The sequence below is a fragment of the Aquarana catesbeiana genome, linkage group LG06 (genome assembly GCF_042186555.1).
Source record: "Aquarana catesbeiana isolate 2022-GZ linkage group LG06, ASM4218655v1, whole genome shotgun sequence".
NCBI lineage: Eukaryota > Metazoa > Chordata > Amphibia > Anura > Ranidae > Aquarana > Aquarana catesbeiana.
Window position 1 is genome coordinate 279294330 of NC_133329.1, and position 19999 is coordinate 279314328.

Consider the following 19999-nt stretch of genomic DNA (forward strand, 5'->3'; position numbering starts at 1 on the left):
TATTCCGATCAGTTGGTTTGAAGTAGACTGTAGTACTCAATTTATTCATTTTTTTCTCAATGGTTACATCCAAGATTAACAGTTCTATCACTGATCCGGTAGTCCAAAACTATATTGTTCATATTATTATTTAAATATCCCAAAAATTCCACCACAGATTCCTCAGATCCCTTCCAAATAAACCCGAGGTCAACTATAATTCTGCAGTAGAATTTTAATTGGGGTCTAGATATACTGAACACATATCTGTCTTCCCATTCAGCCATAAACAGGTTGGCTAGGCTGGGAGCAAATTTAGCTCCCATAGCCACGCCAACCTGCTGTGAGAAGAATTGCCCATTGTACCAGAAGTAATTATGTGACATACAATAGTCCTAAAAAGCATTTCTGCATGTGGTGTGGTGTGGTAGAAGAAATGTGACTATACAAGTTTTAATACTGGAAGAATTTGTTTATGGACTCCTTATTATAGATAATTTTTTCTCTTATTTTATACTTTTCACCGGGTGTTGAATATTCATTGATGCATATTTGTCAATATATATGTAGGTTTCACTTAAAGTGGAGTTCCACCCAAAAATGGAACTTCCACTTTTTTGATTCCTCCCCCCCCTCCGGTGTCACATTTGGCACCTTTCAGGGGGGAGGAGGGAACAGACACCTGTCTAATACAGGTATTTGCTCCCACTTCCTGGCATAGATCACCGCGGCGCTTGCGGTGATCTATGCCACTTCTGGCGCCTACCCCGTCCTCCCCCGCTGTATTCTGGGAGACACACAGGTCCCAGAACACAGCAGGGACCTGAGAGGACTGCAGCGCTACTCGCGCACGGCTTCACTTCCTTATTCCCTTACAGAGGATGGTGGCGGCAGCAGCCAAGAGCCGAAGGATGAATCGGCTTCGGCTGCCGACATCGCGGGCTCCCTGGACAGGTAAGTGTCCATATATTAAAAGTCAGCAGCTGCAGTATTTGTAGCTGCTGGCTTTTAATACTTTTTTTTCAGCGGACCTCCGCTTTAATATTGGATTCTAGCGCCACTATTTTTATTTCATGTTTGCTAGAGGTTTAAATAGTTTTTTATTTCGACTTCCCTCCATGTAAAAGATTTCAGTTTGTTGTTCAACTAAGTTGTACAGTTTATAGGTCACATTAAAAGGTGGAAAAAGTTCTGTAATGATTTATCTTTGTCTCATTTTTTTTACATCACAGAAACCTGACATTTTAACAGGGGTGTGCCGTTAATCAGGAGTTTCGCTTTAAAATGATCACTTCAAAAACATGCATACCTGTACTATACCACCCCTTTCTCAGAGGTATCAAAGGTCACGAAAATCTATTCTAGATTATTGTTACCTATTTAAACTAGTCTAGATTATAATGTAATCAGCTACTGTAGAATGGCTGATGGTCTTCAAAAGAAGCAAATGACCAATGGAGGTATGTCCATGTTCAGACACAGAGAAGTATTGCAAATAAAACTAGTCCATAGCCCTTTGATATACCTGGTGACTTTATATGCAAGAGTAGATTTTAAAAATAAGTGTGACCCTATGAAAGAATTCTGAAGTGGAGAGTGTATATATGTAAATATATATATATATATATATATATATATATATATATATATATATATATATATTCTTTTATTTATTTATTTTTTTATTTTTTTTCATGAAAAAGTAACAGGTACAATAATATATATTCAGCACAGCGCAACATTGAGGACAAACTATAAAAAGCATAGTTTATTTTAAAAATAGCAACTGCAGCTTAAAGACTGAAAAATATCAACACGTAATCCATATACTTCAAGAAGATTATGTAAATGGTCCAAATTAAAACTTGCAAAATGCCATGCAGTAAATGTCCAGTGGGGCCTTAAGGGAACCAGTCAAGACAGCTTTTTTTTCCGTTCAGTCCAGTGCTATAGGTCAGTTTCCAGAAGCAATGCTAGTTTTAGGGCAGGATCCTGGCTTTGTATTATTCTGTCCTGGAAGCAGCACGGTTTCTGAAACTCACATAATGGCAGCCTCCGGCTTTGGATGGAAGCTTTAGCTGTGCCACTTAACACCTGTTCGAACAGATTCTATTTAATGAAAATGTACACCTTTGCCTCATATAATAATCTTTTTCTGCATTAAAGTTCTTCTCTCTGACCTATCTTCAACGCTTTAAAAATATGGACATCAACTTTCTCATCATAAAGGACCTGAACCACTTGAAAATGTTGTCTCATCATGTCCAGGAACTGATGGTCACGTTGGTATCTAAGCTTGCACGACAATAAGATCACAGTATTTTCTGTACTTAGATGGAGAATAGTCTTCAGTAGATCTTGGAAGGTTTCCTCCAGATAGATGATATCTGCTCCTACTATGACATCAAATGTTGAGAAATTCTCCAACCCTTTGCCCCATTCAAGTGGTTTCACAGACATTTTGTGTAGAAGATCTGCTGGAACATTATCATGAACATTTGTCTTTAGAAATTCCAAGGCTACTTCTCGATCTGTGACTGTAACATCAGAACCTGGAACAGAGGTAATTAATTGTGTAAAACGCAGTGATAAAATGTTTTTAGATTTATGAACAATCACAATCTACGTACTACAGTGGCCAACAATTCTACCCCTGACTTGATGGTCCTTCACTTCTCTGAACAAATGTTATTTTTCTGAATTGATTTAACACTTAAAGCATAACTAAAGGTACTATACTTACCTTCTCTCTAACGGTCTGGATCCCTTGTTATTGCTGGCATCTTCTCCCAGAGTGCCGGTCTTCAGGCATCTCCATGGGCCAGAGTAGGATGACGTAACTCCTGCGCATGCACAGGTGTCAATCACTCCAGCATACAGGGACGGTGCTGACGAACTCAGCTGCATGCGCAGCTCAGTTTACATGTTGCAGAAGACTGTGAGCAGGAAAGTAGGTGTATTTCATTGCAGAAGAGACATTTCTTGTATTTTCTTTGATAATAGCCTGCCTGCTCACAGTCTCTAGTAAAATGCCTTCAGTTCCTCTTTAGGGTATGTGTTACCTGGCTTTGAGCTTGCGTTGATGGCATCAGTTTAACCACTTCCCGTCCGCCTGCAATTTACTGCGGTCAAGCAGCAAGTGTAGGCAAATCAAAGTACCCGTATATCACTGCATACATGTTTAACACTGCATTCAGGTTTAACACACGTTCATGTGCACCCCCCACCCGGCACCCGTGAGCCTGTCAGCAAGGGACCTGCTGATTGGCTCTGTACAATCACAGCCCAGAGCTCTGTGTTGATAAAAAAAAAAAAAAAAAAAAGAGCTCTATACATAAGGAGCAAGTTTTCAGTTTCTCATCCCTGCTTTACTGAGAGATCGAGTAGGAAAAGCAGCACACTTTTTACCCCTTGATTGCCCTAGATGTTAACCCCTTCTCAGCCAGTGTCATTAGTACAGTGACAGTGTATAGTATTACCACTAATTAATGTCACTGCTGATGTCAGTGGCAGATAGGCAGTTCCCCCAGGGTAAGTTAGAGTCAGATTGCCCACCGCACTATTGCAGTCCCACTATAAATTGCTGATCACTGCCATTAGTAATATATAAAAAAAGAAAAATTCCATTGTGTATAAAAGACATTAATTTTATGTAAAATTATATATATTTAAATATTTTTTTTCCCAGTATTTTCTTTTTTTTTTATCAAAGACGTGTAGCAGAATACATTTTGGCCCAAATTTATGAAGAAATCTTTTTTTTTATTGGATATACTTAATAGCATAAAAGTAAAAATGTATACATATATTTTTTTCAAAACTTTCGGTCTTTTTTTCATTTATGTCACAAAAAATAAAAACCCCAGTGGTGATCAAATACCAGTACAATGGTACAGTGTTGAAGTGTTGCATGACTGCGCAATTACCAGTTAAAGTAGCGCAGTACTGAATAGGAAAAGATCATCTGGTCATGAAGGCGGTAAAATCTTGTGGAGCTCAAGTGGTTAAGATGTTTCTTAAATCATTCAGAATTCACTAACAGGTGTATTTGGCCTGCAGTCGCCCACCTTCTGACCAGCTTAACCACTTGCCAACCGCCCTATAGCAGATTTACTGTTATGGGGCGGACACGCTGCACAGGATGACGTATATATACGCATGATCCTGCACTTCCGGGTATCGGGCGTGAGTGCGTAGCGCCAGAAGCTCGTTCTAGCTGTTATCAGCGGGTCCCGCACACCCAATGTCTGCCGGCACCCGCTGATTGTTCTGTACACAGGCAGAACAGCAGTCTGCCTATGTAAACAAGGCAGATTATCATTCTGTCTGTACAGAAGGCATTCATCTTTTGTTTCTGTAAAGCAGGAACACCAATCCATGCCTTCCACTAGTAAAAGCACTTCCCCCACTACACAGAAACATTAGCTAGGCACACATTTAACCCTTTGATTGCCCCTGATGTTAACCCCATTCCAGCCAATGTCATTAGTACAGTGACCGTGCATATTTTTAGCACTGATCACTGTATTAGTGTCACTGGTTCCCAAAAAAGTGTCAAAAGTGTCGTTTAGGTGTCAGATTTGTCCGCCGCAAAATCGCAGCCCTGCTATATGTCGCTGATCACTGCTATTACTAGTAAAATAATAAGAAAATAAAAAATATCCCATAGTTTGTAGATGCTATAACTTGCAAAATCCAATTAATGCTTATTGCGATTTTATTTTATCAAAAATAAAATATGTAGCAAAATACATATTGGCAGAAATTTATGAAGAAAATTGATTTTTGAAATATTTTTATTGGACTTTTTTAGAGCAGAACGTAAAAAATAATGTTTTGTTTTTTATTCAAAATTGGCAGTCATTCTTTGTTTATAGCGCAAACAAAAAAAAAACGCAAAGGTAATCAAATATCACCAAAAGAAATCTCGATTTGGGGAAAAAAGGGACATGATATTTTATTTGGGTAAGGAGTTGCACGACCAAGCAATTGTCAGTTAAAGTAACGCAATGCACATATCGCAAAAAAAAGGCCTGGTCAGGAAGGGAGGTAAATCTTCCGGAGGTGAAGTGGTTAAAGCAGATTTGCATGACCATAGACCTATATTGGGAGAAACTCCTTTGAAGCAAACTAAAGCCCACCAACACAGGCCTCACTGATTAGAGACTCATCAGACAGTGCCTTATGTTGTTGAAAAAACATATACTGTCTTGCCTAGACTTTAGGGACATAAGGACACTTAGGGCAGTATTTTTAATCATTGCCAGAAAAAAAAAAGGATTTTTGACTTGCCAGTAAAATCTATTTCTTGAAAGACAGTGCAGTACAGGGCACAGGATCTTTAGTCTTTTTTTTCAAATAACAACCATGTCATACTCACCTGCTCTGTGCAGTGGTTTTGCACAGAGCAGCTCGCATCCTCCTCTTCTCAGGTCCCTCGCTGGCATTCTTGGCCCCTCCCTTCTGCAGATTGCCCCCACAGCAAGCAGCTTGCAAAATGGGGGTGTCCAAACAGACTTGTTCCCGAGCTGCTGCTGTGTGTGTCCACAGAGCCACGCCATGGCCCCAACCCTTTTCTCTCCCCATTGGCTCACTGGATGTGACTGTGAGGTCTCAGCCAAGGAGGAGGTAGAGTCTCCGGAGACCCGAGGCTCTAGTGCACATCGCTGGATCGAGAGGGGGGATGAGTCATAAGAGGACTAATGAGAGCTGCAGAGCTGGAGGTGTGCCTCTGTGTAAATCCAGGAAGTGAACAGGCAGCAGCTTCAGCTGCCCACAGTTAAAATGGTTGCAGCCAGACTCAGTGGAGGGAGATTTCTGCAGCAGATTTGACAAGTACAGAATCACAGTATATATAAAATAATATGCAAAGTGGTTGGAGGGAAGCTTGAAATGGCAAAGAAGTTTTTATTACAAATTATGTGAGCAGACTGCGGTTCCTCTTTAACAACTGTGTGAACAGAAGACAAGGTGGCAGCTGTGCAACTCTGAGAAACCGATGCCTGATGCTAAAAAGCCCATGAAGCACTAACACATCTGGTACTTTAGCTAGGTGGAACCCTTAACTTTAGGGTGTTAAAGCCTAGATCTGAACCTGGGACCTCTGCTGTGTCTGGCAGTTACTCTTCTTGTTGAGCCACTTTAGTTGCTGGACAGCACCCTGTCTGGTCCATTGGACAATCCTGCCTTCTTTCTGCTTAGCTTTGAACTCCTTGCTCCTCCCATGAACTTCTTATTAAAGCCATGTCTCCTCACTTCCTGTTTGCCAGATTATTGTGCTCTCTCCAGCCAGTATCTTGCTCTGTTCACTGCTGCTGTCATTCGTATCTCATTCCTACCGTTCGTTACCCACCTTTTGCTTGTTCCTTGACTATGCTCCTACTTAAATCAGAACTGCGACCATGTGTTAAACGACTTTTTGCTTGTTTACTGACTATGCCTCTGCTTGAGCCCTACCTACTATATCGGCTACTGGACCCTGGCTTGCTCACCTCCTTGTGGGGTGATCCTGAGGACCGCGACTTGGTACTAACATGCAGCAAAACCCATCTCCACCATCGGGAGTTCTGTTAAACAACGGTCAATGCTTACACTCTGCACCTCGGGTGAGCCCATGTTATCCCCCTAAATTACTTGCTGCTGTACTTATCCTGCTGGTCGGTGAGAGCCTCTCTACTACTATAGCTACTGGCCTCTGAGCTGGACCCCTGACCGTGATATAGGGGTTGACGGTGTCTGCACAGTCCCTGATATAATGCCACTTGACAGATTCAGTGGCTGTACACCAATGATCCCTTAGCTATCTGTAAGGGTGGCATTCTTCCCACCAATTTTGTCTTTGTGTAACATTAGGAAAGGCTATTTACAGGATGAGGTTAATAACTCAGAGCTTCCACACAGAAGTGATAGCCACAAGGAAGGCCACTTTGAAAGTAAGGTCAGATAAGAGGATATACCTTTATAGCTTTGAAGAGCCAAAGAGCAAGTTAAAGTGATACTAATGTCTAGGGTTTTTTGTTAAAAAAATAACAAACATGTTATACTTACCTGCTCTGTGCAGTGGTTTTGCGCAGAGCAGTCCACATCCTCCTCTTCTTGGGTCCCAAGATAAAAAAAAAAAAAAAAGATTGAACAGCTGACACTAGGATGTAAAAAAAACAGATCAAACCATTTAGACCAAGATCCAAAAACAAATCAAACAGTTGAGGCCCGGACCTAAAAATAGATCCAGGATCCAAAAATAGATCAAACAATTGAGACCAGGATCTAAAAATAGACGAACAGTTGAGACCAGGATCTAAAAACAGATGGAACAGTTGAGACCAGGATCTAAAAATAGATTGAACAATTGAGACCAGGATCTAAAAATAGATCGAACAGTTGAGACCAGGATCTAAAAATAAATCCAGGATCTAAAAATAGATCAAACAATTGAGACCAGGACCTAAAAATAGATCCAGGATCTAAAAATAGATCGAACAATTGAGACCAGGATCTAAAAATAGATCAACAGTTGAGACTAGGATCTAAAAATAGATCAACAGTTGAGACTAGGATCTAAAAATAGATCAACAGTTGAGACTAGGATCTAAAAATAGATCAACAGTTGAGACTATGGCTACAACTAGAGATTTTTTTCATAATCAATTAGTTGGTCGATTATTGTTTTGATTAATTGGATAATCTATATGCAGTAGCAAATATAAATAACCAGCTATACGGAAAGAAACAAAAAAAAAAAAAAAAAGATAGACTACACTGTTTTGCAGATTTTTAGACAGGACTGTATTATACTATATCTTATATTATACCCAGAAGCAGGACATACAAGGTATTTTAACTGGGAGTCAAACATGAAGCTACATGAAGGGTGGTTTTGTACACATGCAGCTCAGTACACTGTTCATACAGACATGTCAAGGTGTTGATTATAATAAATTATGTTGAGTTGTTTCTGCCCAAAAGATATCTGTGCAGTTGGTTTAGTCAAATGACACAGACTGTTTTATATTAAAGCAGAGTTCTGGCCACATTTTTTTTTTTTAATTGATCCGAGCATAATGCATTATGCATAAAAAAATGATTATACAAGGTTACTATTGGATTTTCCGAAAATATAAATGTAATACTCACAAGTTTGTCCCTCCTGTTGAGGCCGTTGCCATCATGATTGTGGGCATGTGAAGCCCAATAGATATCTCTTCCTGTATTAGCTTTGGAGGGGTGCATGCTGGGTAACCAGCATGCACCTCTCGATCTCGCGCATGCACGATTCACCGGTCGTAGCGCCGATTGTTTTTAAAGTTGCCATAACAACGGGCAGCGACAGAGGAAGGTCCCAACCCGTTGTTATGGCAACATCACATTACTGCCCACAGACTCCTGGGAAATGATGACAGACACATCATTTCCCAGGAACACAGGTGAGGGAGGAAGTGACGAGGTGCACCGCGGACCAGGAAGTTTAGAATTTTCTCAGTATAGTGAAGTAAAGACGTCAATTCCAGAACACTAGCAAAAAACAAGGACATGCTGGGAGTAGGAGGGGTTACCCTGGGGTGCCCACAATTTTTTTGACAGTGTTCAATCCTCCTGTAGATGGCAGAATAATCTTGTAGTCTATGAATTCTGGTGTCCCTCAGTGGACGAGAAGAAATACAAATACTTTGGCAGTTAAAACAACTCCCTTACATGTATTTCATCAGTGCATTTATCAATTCGCCTGGAGTAAAGATTTACGGAAGACTGAATGGCTGTATCAAAGACAGAGATCCCTTGAGTGGTTAATGCACAAATCTATTGTAACACATTGACAAGAACATGGAAGCGCAAAAACAGCAAGACTGTAAAGATATGTCAAGTCAAAATTGTTTTTAAATAAATGCTCCAAACTTTGTGGTCTTGTGAAAAATAAATAATTTTCCTTTAAAATAGCCAATTATAAACTGTTTTTCATGTCTGTGCCCACCTTTGTTCACATGCTAAATGACAGTCAGGGGGGTAGGCACTGCATCATTATTCCTGAAAGCAGAGTCTTTGTAAAGGAGGGAGCGGACAACAGGTGCTACATCAAAGTCTTCATCTCCATCATCCTTCCATCCCTGCATTATGTAGATTGGCCTAGTCTGGTGCATTTATAAAGCTGCAGCAGCAGTTAACAAGTCATAAGAAATACAAGAAAGTTCCTTTTATCCCTCTAAGAATATTACTGTGAAATCACTGTATACACAAGATTTTCTGGTCTGTCCTCCAAGTTCATGTACTCTATGTATTTATAGCACCAAATAAAGTCGTTTTTGCTTTTTGCATATCAATTAAAAAAAAAAAAAAGCTGAAAAATGTACCCGAGAAAGCATTAGAAATGTATTAGACTGGGGCAGCAGTTAGAGATCCACAGATCAAGAGATAGTAAAGAGAAACTTTAAACCCCCCTAATCTTTACAGCCAAGGAAGCTGCCATCTTAGCTTCGGTTTGATCTGCAATTGCTATTGTGCTGCACATGTGGTCATGACAGCAGCCATTCAGTGGTTTGACAGTTCAGTTGAGAGCACAAGCAACTGTGACAGTTATTCATGGCATGCCTTAACTGTAATTATTAAGGGAAATAGCTAAATCCATGGTTTCATTTCCACTTCAACGGTTTCTCAAAGCAGATACAAAGCCTGCTGTGAACGATAATTCTCAAATTTGCGTTCATCTGAACTGTCAAGCCATCAAATGTATAGTAGCAAAACTAATCACATATGCAGCACCGTGGCAACTGCACATCAAATAGAGGCTAAGATGGCAGCTGTCTTGGCTGTAAAGAAGAGGAGGGTTTAGCCTCACTTTAATGTGGACAAAGAAGGAGCAGGAACCCTTAGACCCCTTTCACACTGGGGCCGCATTAGCGCCACTCGTTTTAGCAGTGAGTTAAAAACTCCAGTTTTGTGGCGCTTTGAAAGCGCTGCCCATTCATTCCAATGGGCAGGGGCATTTTGGGAGCGTTGTATACAGCGCTCCCAAACTGCTCCAAAGATGCTGCTTGCAGTACTTTTTCTAACGTCCCGCAAGCGCACCGCCCGGGTGTGAAAGCACCCATTGCAATGAATGGGAGGCAGTTTTCTCAAGCGCTTTTCAGTCACTATTTCTAGCGCTAAAATGCCTGAAAACTGCCTCAGTGTGAAAGGGGGTCACAGCACATATCCTAAATAGTTTTCTTCTATGTGTATCAGAATGTTGCAGCAATGGGGACGCTATAAGAACTGTTTCTAGACATTATCTTTATTAACCTCTTGCCGACCAGCCACCGTTATTACACTGCCTCAGGTTGGCTCGTTCCCGAAAATCGTTGTAGCTGTACGTCGGCTTGGGAACTCGCTTTTGTGGCCAGCGGGGGAGCCAATCAGTGGGTCCGGCGGACTCGATGGCCACCGGCCACCCACGATCGTTCCCCGCAGTGACAGAACGGGGATCTGCCTGTGTAAAAAAGGCAGATCTCCGTTCTGACAGGGGAGATCACACAGATCTTGTCTTTCTATTAAGCAGGAAGATGGATCTGTGTGTTTCCCCAATCACACAGTCCCCCATACAGTTAGAAAACACAAACAGGGAACACATTTAACCCCTTGATCGCTCCTGATGTTAACCCCTTCTCTGCCAATGTCATTAGTACAATAACAGTGCATATTTTTAGCACCGATTACTGTAATAATGTCACTGGTTCCCCAAAAAAAGTGTAAAAAATGTCAGGTAGGTGTCCAGTGGGGGTTTCCTACTTAACTAAATATACCGCTATTTGGGGCAATGAAAGGCTACCTGAAATAGTGACCCTCCAGGGCTTTCAGTGATGGGAACGAGCAGGGATTCTTACCCTATCTGAACTCTATGAGAGGGGGGTACTTAAATCTTTTGATCAGTTGGTAAGGGAATTTTCTTTGAACCCGAGATGGTTTTTCAATTTTTGCTGCTACGACATGGTTTATGTGCCCAATTTTCTTCTTCTTCTGTTTTGTTTCCCCCGGTCCCAGTCTTGGAAAGAATGGGTCAGGCAATTGTAACCAAAGGCTTAATATCTGTTACATATAACTATCTATTACAAGGTACTTCTAATAAGTTTCACTGTCCATCAAGAGAAAAATGGGAGCGTGATATTGGTCCTCTCTCTGACCATGTCTGGTATAGGATTCTTCGGGCTCTTCCTCTTGTATCTCTTTCATCCTCAACCCCAGAATTTTTGTTCAAAATTGGCTTAACAGTTGACTCAACTTGCTCTAGATGTGGCAATCCGGGGTCATTGATATATCCATTATGGCAATGCCCGAAACTCCAGGAGGTACTGGGCAGACGTAGTGGGTACACTTAATGGGATTTTAGATCTGAATCTTTCAGTGGATCCCTTAATGTGTCTACTGGGATAGCTTAGTGCTTAAACCACCTAATGGTTTACTGTTGTAAGAACGCTTTTTGTGGCACGAAGACAAATTGCCATTAGGTGGACCTCCCCTCACCCGCCGACCATATCTGGTTGGATATTTGAACTGAATAGATCCATTTCCTATGAGAGGCATTTTTTTTTTTTAGGAGGAATTTATCTAAGAGATCTGGAAACCGTGGCTTGACCACATGGATACGGGACTGAGATAGGAGGTGGGAAGGGGAAGGAAGGGAATACTTTTTCTTTTTTATTTTAACCCGTAGCTGCCCGCCCACTGTCATATGACGGCGGGATGAGGCAGCTCTCGTTCTGGGCGGACGTCATATGACGTGATCGCCTACCCGAGCCACTAGGGGGTGCGCGCGCGCCGCCGTGTCACTGGGGACCCGATGCGCATGCCCGGCAGCCACGATGTCCGCCGGGCACCTGCGACTGCCCAGCAACCGAGCAGGACCGTGGATCTGTGTGTGTAAACACACAGATCCACGTCCTGTCAGAGAGGAGAGGAGACCGATGTGTGTCCCTTGTACATAGGGACACCGATCGGTCACCTCCCCCAGTCAGTCCCCTCCCCCCACAGTTAGAATCACCTCCCTAGGACACACATTAACACCTCGATCACCCCCTAGTGTTAACCCCTTCCCTGCCAGTCACATTTACACAGTAATCAATGCATTTTTATAGCACAGATCGCTGTATAAATGTGAATGGTCCCAAAAATGTGTCAAAAGTGTCCGATATGTCCGCCTCAATATCGCAATCACAATAACAATCGCAGATAGCTGCCATGACTAGTAAAAAAAAAAAAATAATAATAATAAAAATGCTATAAATCTATCTCCTATTTTGTAGACGCTATAGCTTTTGCGCAAACCAATCAATATACGCTTATTGCGATTTTTTTTTACCAGAAATATGTAGAAGAATACGTATCGGCCTAAACTGAGGAAAAAATTTGTTTAAAAAAAAAAAAAAAAAAAAAAGGATATTTATTATAGCAAAAAGTAAAAAATATTGTGTTTTTTTAAACTCGTCCCTTTTCTTTTGTTTATAACGCAATAAATAAAAACCGCAGAGGTGATCAAATACCAAGAAAGCTCTATTTGTGGGGAAAAAATTATAAAAATTTAACTAGGGTGCAGTGCAACATGACCGCACAATTGTCATTCAAAGTGTGATAGCGCTGAAAGCTGAAAAATGGCTTGGGCAGGAAGGGGGTGAAAGTGCCCTGTATTGAGGTGGTTAAGAATATGTACGATTTTTTTTTTTATTGATTTATCATTTTTTTTTTCCTTTTCTCTTTATTTTTGTTTTTTTGTGTGTATATATCGTTGTGATATTAAAAAGTGGAAGATAAATCTGATTAAAAAAAAAAAAAAAGTGTCCGACCTGTCCGCCGCAATGTCGCAGTCATGCTAAAAATCACTGATTGCCGCCATTACTAGTAAAAAATAAATAAATAAAAAATAATAATAAATAATAATAATATTTTGTAGACATGATAACTTTTGCGCAAACCAATCAATATGTGCTTATTGCAAATTTTTTTTTTTTTTTAACAAAAATATGTAGCAGAATACATATCAGCCTAAACTGATGAATAAATTTGTTTTTTTACATTTTTTTTTTTGGAAATGTTTAATAGCAGAAAGTAAAAAAAAAATTGTCTTTTTTTTTCCAAAAAATTGTCACTCTTTTTTGTTTATAGCGCAAAAAATAAAAAACTGCAGAGGGGATCAAATACCACCAAAAGAAAGCTCGATTTGTGGGAAAAACGGGAAATCAATTTTGTTTGGGTACAGCGTCGCACGACTGCGCAATTGTCATTTAAAGCGATGCAGTGCCGTATCACAAAAAATGGCCTGGTCAGAAAGTGTATAAATCCTTTTGGGGCTGAAGTGGTTAACCACCGTCAGTGCTTCAATTAACTAACTTCCAAATGTAGTTTACTGTACCATCATTCAAAACGGTCACATGCAGTAATAACTGTGCTGGGCTACATCTAAAAGGGAGACTAGATTTACTGGAGCGCTGACTGAAGTAAACAGGATAATGAAGTAGACATGAATGTTAAACACCAGCTGTCAGCTGCTTATAAGACTCTACCATTCTTGCGGAATTTAGGTCTTTGTGCTAAAGAGCTTTTTATAATTTATGTATAGAGTGCAGTACATCTTTTTAAAGAGTTTTACCTTTTTAATTTTGTTAATTAAAACAACACTTTCTCTATCTGGTCAGCCCATCATTATTCATTTGCATCCATTAGGCCCCTTTAACACTACCGCGACTTCAAAGTCGCATGATTTTGCCACGATTTTACCGCAATTTCAGGGAATGCCTGTGTAATCTTGAGGTCTATGGACCTTGACTCGCATCAAAGTTAGACCAAACTAGTACAGGGACTACTTTGAAGTCGGTGCGACTTGAAGTCACACAGATATAAATGGTACTCATTGGAAATCATGGGGTACGACTTGTCATGCAACTTTGCAGTCCCAAGCCGCAGGACAAGTCACACAAGTGTGAAAGGGGCCTTACACAGAGAAACACTTGCAAGTCTTCTAAATCTTTTCACCCAAGATTCACACAACTTTCTCCCAGAAGTCACACATTTTTCCAACTGAATCCAACAAAGAAAGTGTGATAGCTGCATGAATCCTGTTAAATACATTTATAAATAGACCACTTAAAGCATTATTAAGGCCCCCTTCATACTGCCGTGACTTGAAAGTCGCATGATTATACCGCGATTTCAGGGAATGCCTGTGTAAACTTGAGGTCTATGGACCTCAACTAGGACTACTTTGAAGTCAGTGCGACTTGAAGTTGCACAGATATGGTTATAATTGGGAATCATGGGGAGTCCAAAGTCGCAGGAAAAGTCGCACACGTGTGAAAGGGGCCTAAACCTCAAAACAAAAAAGTAATATAGTGCCGCTTACTAATCCTTAGATGTGGTGGTTGCATTATTTTTCTTTTTTTAGACTTTTTTTTTTGCTTTTATTTCACCTAGTGATCCAAAAATACAATACAAATACAACATGACATCACTTCTGAAATTTTATTTTGGCGTGCGAGAATTTTTGTAACTTTAGATTTTCATTTTTGATATGGAGAGTAGCATGCAACAAAAAAACGGATGGTTATTTGTCCGAAAATCTCATTATGTGTACGAGGCATTAGGGTGTCTACATTCTGGATGAAGTAGTAAAGCAGAAAGCTTTGGACAGCAGCACTGTCCGCCTGGGCAGAGGGTAGTGGAAGACTAGCAGATTTAGATGGACTTGACTAACAAATTGAAGCGGAACGCCAGCTAAGCCCAGGTTCACACTATGCTGGTTTTCTCACGAGCAAAGCAGCTCACTTATTTGAGTAAAGGAGTTACAACATTTTCTTTCCTTTCGGGATAAAAGTTTTACATAAATGAATAAAAGACGATTATTGTAAACAACTCTGTCCGTGTTAGTTTGTCTCCGCCCTCTAATTTCTACTTTTTCTAGACAGCTTGGTCTGTTATAGTAAGTTGAAAAATAACAGACAAACTGGCAGGGTCACCAGGTGAAAACAAAGGGAAAAAGCCTAAAAAAAAGAAAACTAATGCAGCCACCACATCTAAGACTTTGTAAGCTTGCAATATACTGTATATAATAGAGTATAAGCCGAGTTTTTCAGCACATTTTTTAGGCTGAAAACCCCCCCCTCAGCTTATACTTGAGTGAGGGTTTCGAGTTAGGGTGCCCATCTGCAGCCGTACCTTTGATAACTAAAGCAGCGGGTGTCTCCCGCTGCGTCATGCCCATCTGCAGCCGTACCTTTGGTTACTAAAACAGCGGGTGTCTCCCGCTGTGTTATGCAGTCTGTTCGGCCGTCCATTGTAACAAAGCCCCACCTCCTCCTCACCTGTGATAGACAGAACACTGATACAGTTTCCCAGCATTGTATCAGTGTTCTGTCTATCACAGATGAGGAGGAGGAGGCGGGGCTTTATTATAATGGACGGCCGAACAGCCAGCATAACACAGCGGGAGACACCCACTGTTTTAGTAATCAAAGGTACAGCTGCAGATGGGCACAATGAGGCTGCAAATGGGCACAGTGAGGCTGCAGATGGGCATTGTTTACCCAGTAGCTGCTGCATTTTCCCACCCTAGGCTTATACTCGAGTCAATACGTTTTCCCAGTTTTTTGTGTTAAAATTAGGTGCCTACGCTTATATTCGGGTCGGCCTATAATCGAGTATATACGTATATATATATTTTTGTTTTTGGGTTTAATATCACTTTAATATTTATGAAGATTTTAAATAAACCACACAACATTAGAAAAATTATACCCGATCTGACTAAAGGAAATATACTGTACTATTATTTTGGGGATTCCAAATCTCAAATATCAAATACAAATGGAAAATAGAGGATCAGGAGCTAGGTATATGTTAATAGCTACTGTCGAAACTAACCATTATTGTATCACTAACATTTTATAACTGTCCAGAAAACACTACTGTGTAGACAGTGCAGAAAAACAAATTAAATAAAATGTATAAAATTTTCTTTTACTGTTTTTATGACACTTACCAAGTAATGCAGCCACAATTCCAACCAATCCTGTTCCTGCACCCAGTTCTATCACAGAGCGACCCTGCAGATTAATGCCTCCAGCTTCAAAGAACATGCAAAGGACAACTGCCTGTGGTATAACGATACACAAAATAGTTTAAATATAAATTGTAGGCCTTTTTTAGATGACATGTACAATTATCCTTTAATTATCCTTTAAAGAGGAACTGCAGTATGCTCACATAATCTATAATAAAATCATCTTTGCCGTCATGAAGCTTCTCTCCAACCACTTTGCATATTATTTCATATATACTGCGATTCCATACTTGCAAATATGCTGCAGAAATCTCCCTCCAAAGTCTGGCTGCAACCATTTTAACTGTGGGCAGCTGAAGCTGCTGCCTGTTCACTTCCTGGATTTACACAGACACACAGAGGCACACCTCCAGCTCTGCAGCTCTCATTGGCCCTCTTATGACTCACCCCCCATCCTTTTCCTGGAAAACTTTTACAAGAGTGAGAGAGAGAGAGCTGTGCATGATGTCATAAGCCTAGGCTTTTTACCAGACAAGAAACAGGAAGTGGGCTGTATAAGGTATTCACTGTTAGAAAAAAAAATGTTGTACCAAAGTAAGATGGAAAGTTGAAAAAAATGACTGAAGGTCCACTTTAAGTTATCCTCCCCCAGCAACCCCCCCCCCCCCCAGTGTGATCCACACTGAGGCCTAGCTGCCACTGCAAACGCTCTAGTCAGTACCCTAATGTTTTATATTGTAAATGCTATAAATTCCTATGTATAGGCCATGTATTATTTACTACAATAATAGTCAGGCTCTCCATAGGGTTAGGGATTTTCCTGTACATACACAGAAGAAGCTTGGTAACTGTTATAGAGTTTGCAGCAGCAGCTGTGCAGGTCCGCACTTAGGTGCCTAAAGCCTGGATCTCACAAAAAGTCATATTTAAAAAGGGGAAGTTCAACCAAAGCTCGTTTGGCTGTACTTCTATGGATCACAGGAGTGCAATACATTTTGCACTCCTGTGACCTATTTTCAGCAGAGAGCAGACTGAAGTCCGCTATCTGCTGACATCACCAATGTCATTCCAGGTACCGCGTCATCCCGACTACGGAGTTTGGATCCGCCAGGTGCCTGGACTGACACCCAGCTCAGCCTCTCAGTGAGCCGCTGAGAGGCTGAGATGGCCGCTCCGCCCCCTCCACAGCTCAGCGCTCCAGTGAGCAAGGAGGGGGCAGAGCAGAGAGCTGTGACTGACAGTCTACAGCTCTCTGCTCACGGAGCTCTGAAAACTGAGTGATCGGCAGTGTTCAATCGCTCGGTTCTCAGTGTAGAGGCGCCAGGGGACAGATAAGGCAAGTATGATTGTGGGAAAAAAAAAATCCTTTATGACTCTTTTAAGAAAGGTAACACAAGGGGCTATTTCCTTATAGCCAGAAAAATAAAAATGTTATATTAACTGTAAAATCCTTTTCTTGACGTCTTTTGAGGGACACAGGAAGTCTTTAACCTTCACAGTAGACTTCTGTCTACAGGAAGCGTAAATGCTGACAAAAAAAAGATAAGTGTAGGCCAGCCCCAGATATCCTGTTCTACAATCAGCTTTGTAGCAAAGCAGTTCCAAGAGCATGATCAAAAACCCAGAGGATTGGGACCTGTGTCGTTCATTGGACGGACTCCAAGAAAAGGATACAAAAGTACAAAAATCATATTTTTTTTCTTATTCATTGGGGGACACCCAAAGCCTTTAGGCTTCATTCTCATCAAGTTCAAGAACTTCTTTTGGGCGACAGGCGTACTGCGATTGTGTTTGCGCGATTTTACAGCGATCCATTGGGCGACGATCGTGGCAAAAACGTTCTGTGATCGGGGTGCCATTGGAAGTGACGGGGATCGCAAGGGTGTCCCACGATTTGCCGTGATTAAAGAGCAAAGTCAACAGTCTTTGGGACAGAATAGAAAAGGCAGAAACTTGGCCATTAAGAGTGCTAACATCCAAATTCTGGTTCAGACCTAGCTACTCTGAAGTAGATATGGACAATCAAGCAGAGCACATGGAGCATCTGCCAGGAGTCTAGTCTTACCAGGTGGATGTACCACATCCACCTTGGCCAGTCTGGAAAAACGATGATCACCTGAATACCCTCCATCTCATTCCTATGAAGCAGATCAGGATAAAGTTTCAGGGGAGGAAAGGCAAAAATTAGGCTGTACTGATTCCACAGAGTTACCAGAGCATCACTGTTTCTGCTAGAGGATTCCTGTACCTGAAGACAAACATATCCAGTTTGTTGTTTAACCTGGAGGCCAGGAGAATCCAACCAGTGTCCCCAACTTGGACACGGGTCCTCAAACACTTCTGGGTGTAGGAACCGCTTCCCCGGGTCTAGACACTAGTGGCTGAAGAAACTTGTCTGCCAATTGTCTACATCTGGAATGTACACAGCGGAAAAGCCTGGAAAGTGAAATTCTGCCTGGACAGTATTTATTGCGCTTCCTGAACTGCAGCGAGATTTTAGGTTCCTCCCTGATGACTTTTGTAAACTACCCTCATGGTGTTTTCTGACTGAATCTGGTTAAGATGACCCTCCAGCAAAGCAGTCCGGTGTTGTATGAAGAAACAAATCACCCAAGTTCCAAAATGTTGATGAGAGTCTAGCTTCCTCTGGTGTCCAAGACTTCTGCACCCGTATTAACAAGGTGCTCGGGGGCATTGGGGAAACATATATTGCAGGGTCCGCTTACTCTGTCACCCACAGGCAGCTATTCGGGCATCGGGTAGTATGTCACATACTTTCGTCCTGGGCAGGGGAACAAGACAAGGGTGTCTGTTGTCACCCTTGCTCTTTGCACTAGCCATTGAACCCCTGACAAATAAAATCAGAGTCCGCCCGGGTATTGACGGCTTCTGTTATGGAGATAGACAAGAAAAAGTGATGATCTACGCGGATGATATAATGATTCTGCTTGGAGATGTTGACGGCTCCCTTAAGGAAACTATGTCCACCATAACAGACTTTGGTACATATTCAGGGCTCAAGTTCAACTGGACAAAGTCCTCCCTAATGCCCATTGATAGGGAGGGTGCACCTTCAAATGCAAGCTCCATACCAATTGCTAACTCTTTCAGGTACTTGGGGGTCCAGATGACGCCCAGTATCCGAGATTATGGGAGGTTAAATATTTCCCTACTGCTACAAAGATTCCGGGATAGGATTAAAACATGGAATTTACTCTGCCTGTCAGTAGCTGGTAGGGTGAACCTGATTAAGATTATCCTTATGTGCCAGATACTCTACGTACTGCACAACTCACTGGTGGTGGTTTCCCTTAAGACCTTTAGGATAGTGAACTCCCTATTCCGCACATTAATATGGAAGAATCGCCCCTCCCTAGAATTAAACTTGAACATCTGCAACGCCCTAAGGACAATGGGGGTCTAGCTTTGCCAAATCCCTGGCTGTATTATTTAGCCCCACAGTTACAGCACCTGATAGGAGTGATGGGTGGGGGTACGGAATGGGAGGGCGCCACTGGCAGCAACAGTGGCTGCAAGAGCCTGGCAGTGTATGGGTGCCTGGTTCATCGTTGGTGTTGTTAGTTCAGCTGGTGAAGCAGGAAACAGGAAGCAGGCTGGTAGGTGCAGGGCTGGGGAGACACTGAATATGTAGTCCGACAAGCCGGGTTTGGTGACAGATGATCAGATGTAGATATAAACGACAGGCAGAGAATGGTCAGGATGCAGGCAAAGTTCGGCAACAGGATATCAAGCAGTGTAGAACTGAGCGTGGTTAAAAGGCAAGCCGGGGTCAAACAGATCGGATCACAGGAACAGGAAGTCACGGGAACACGTATGAGCTGCAGATCAGACAGCAAAGACACAGTGCTGCTGAGGGCTTTAAATAAGGCAGCCTGTTGCCAATCACTGAAATCAGTCTGCACTATTTTAACCCCTAGGTGGCAGATCCATGACACATAGAGTAGGGGGCGAGTCAGTTCCAGTGGCCCTTGAAGCTCAGGCCTT

General features: G+C 41.6%; 1 protein-coding gene across 2 annotated transcripts in view; it reads right to left on the reverse strand.

Annotated features, from left to right (window-relative positions):
* Window positions 1-1720: 1720 nt before the first annotated feature.
* The window catches only part of METTL21A (methyltransferase 21A, HSPA lysine), a 57946-nt gene continuing 39667 nt past the window's right edge, over window positions 1721-19999 (reverse strand). For both annotated transcript variants that reach the window (XM_073633398.1, XM_073633399.1), the window contains 2 exons: window positions 15974-16085; window positions 1721-2531 (listed from right to left, as the gene is read on the reverse strand). In XM_073633398.1, the coding sequence (XP_073489499.1) occupies window positions 2140-2531; window positions 15974-16085 (504 nt within the window). In that variant the 3' untranslated portion in view covers window positions 1721-2139. The remainder of the gene's footprint in view (window positions 2532-15973; window positions 16086-19999) is intronic.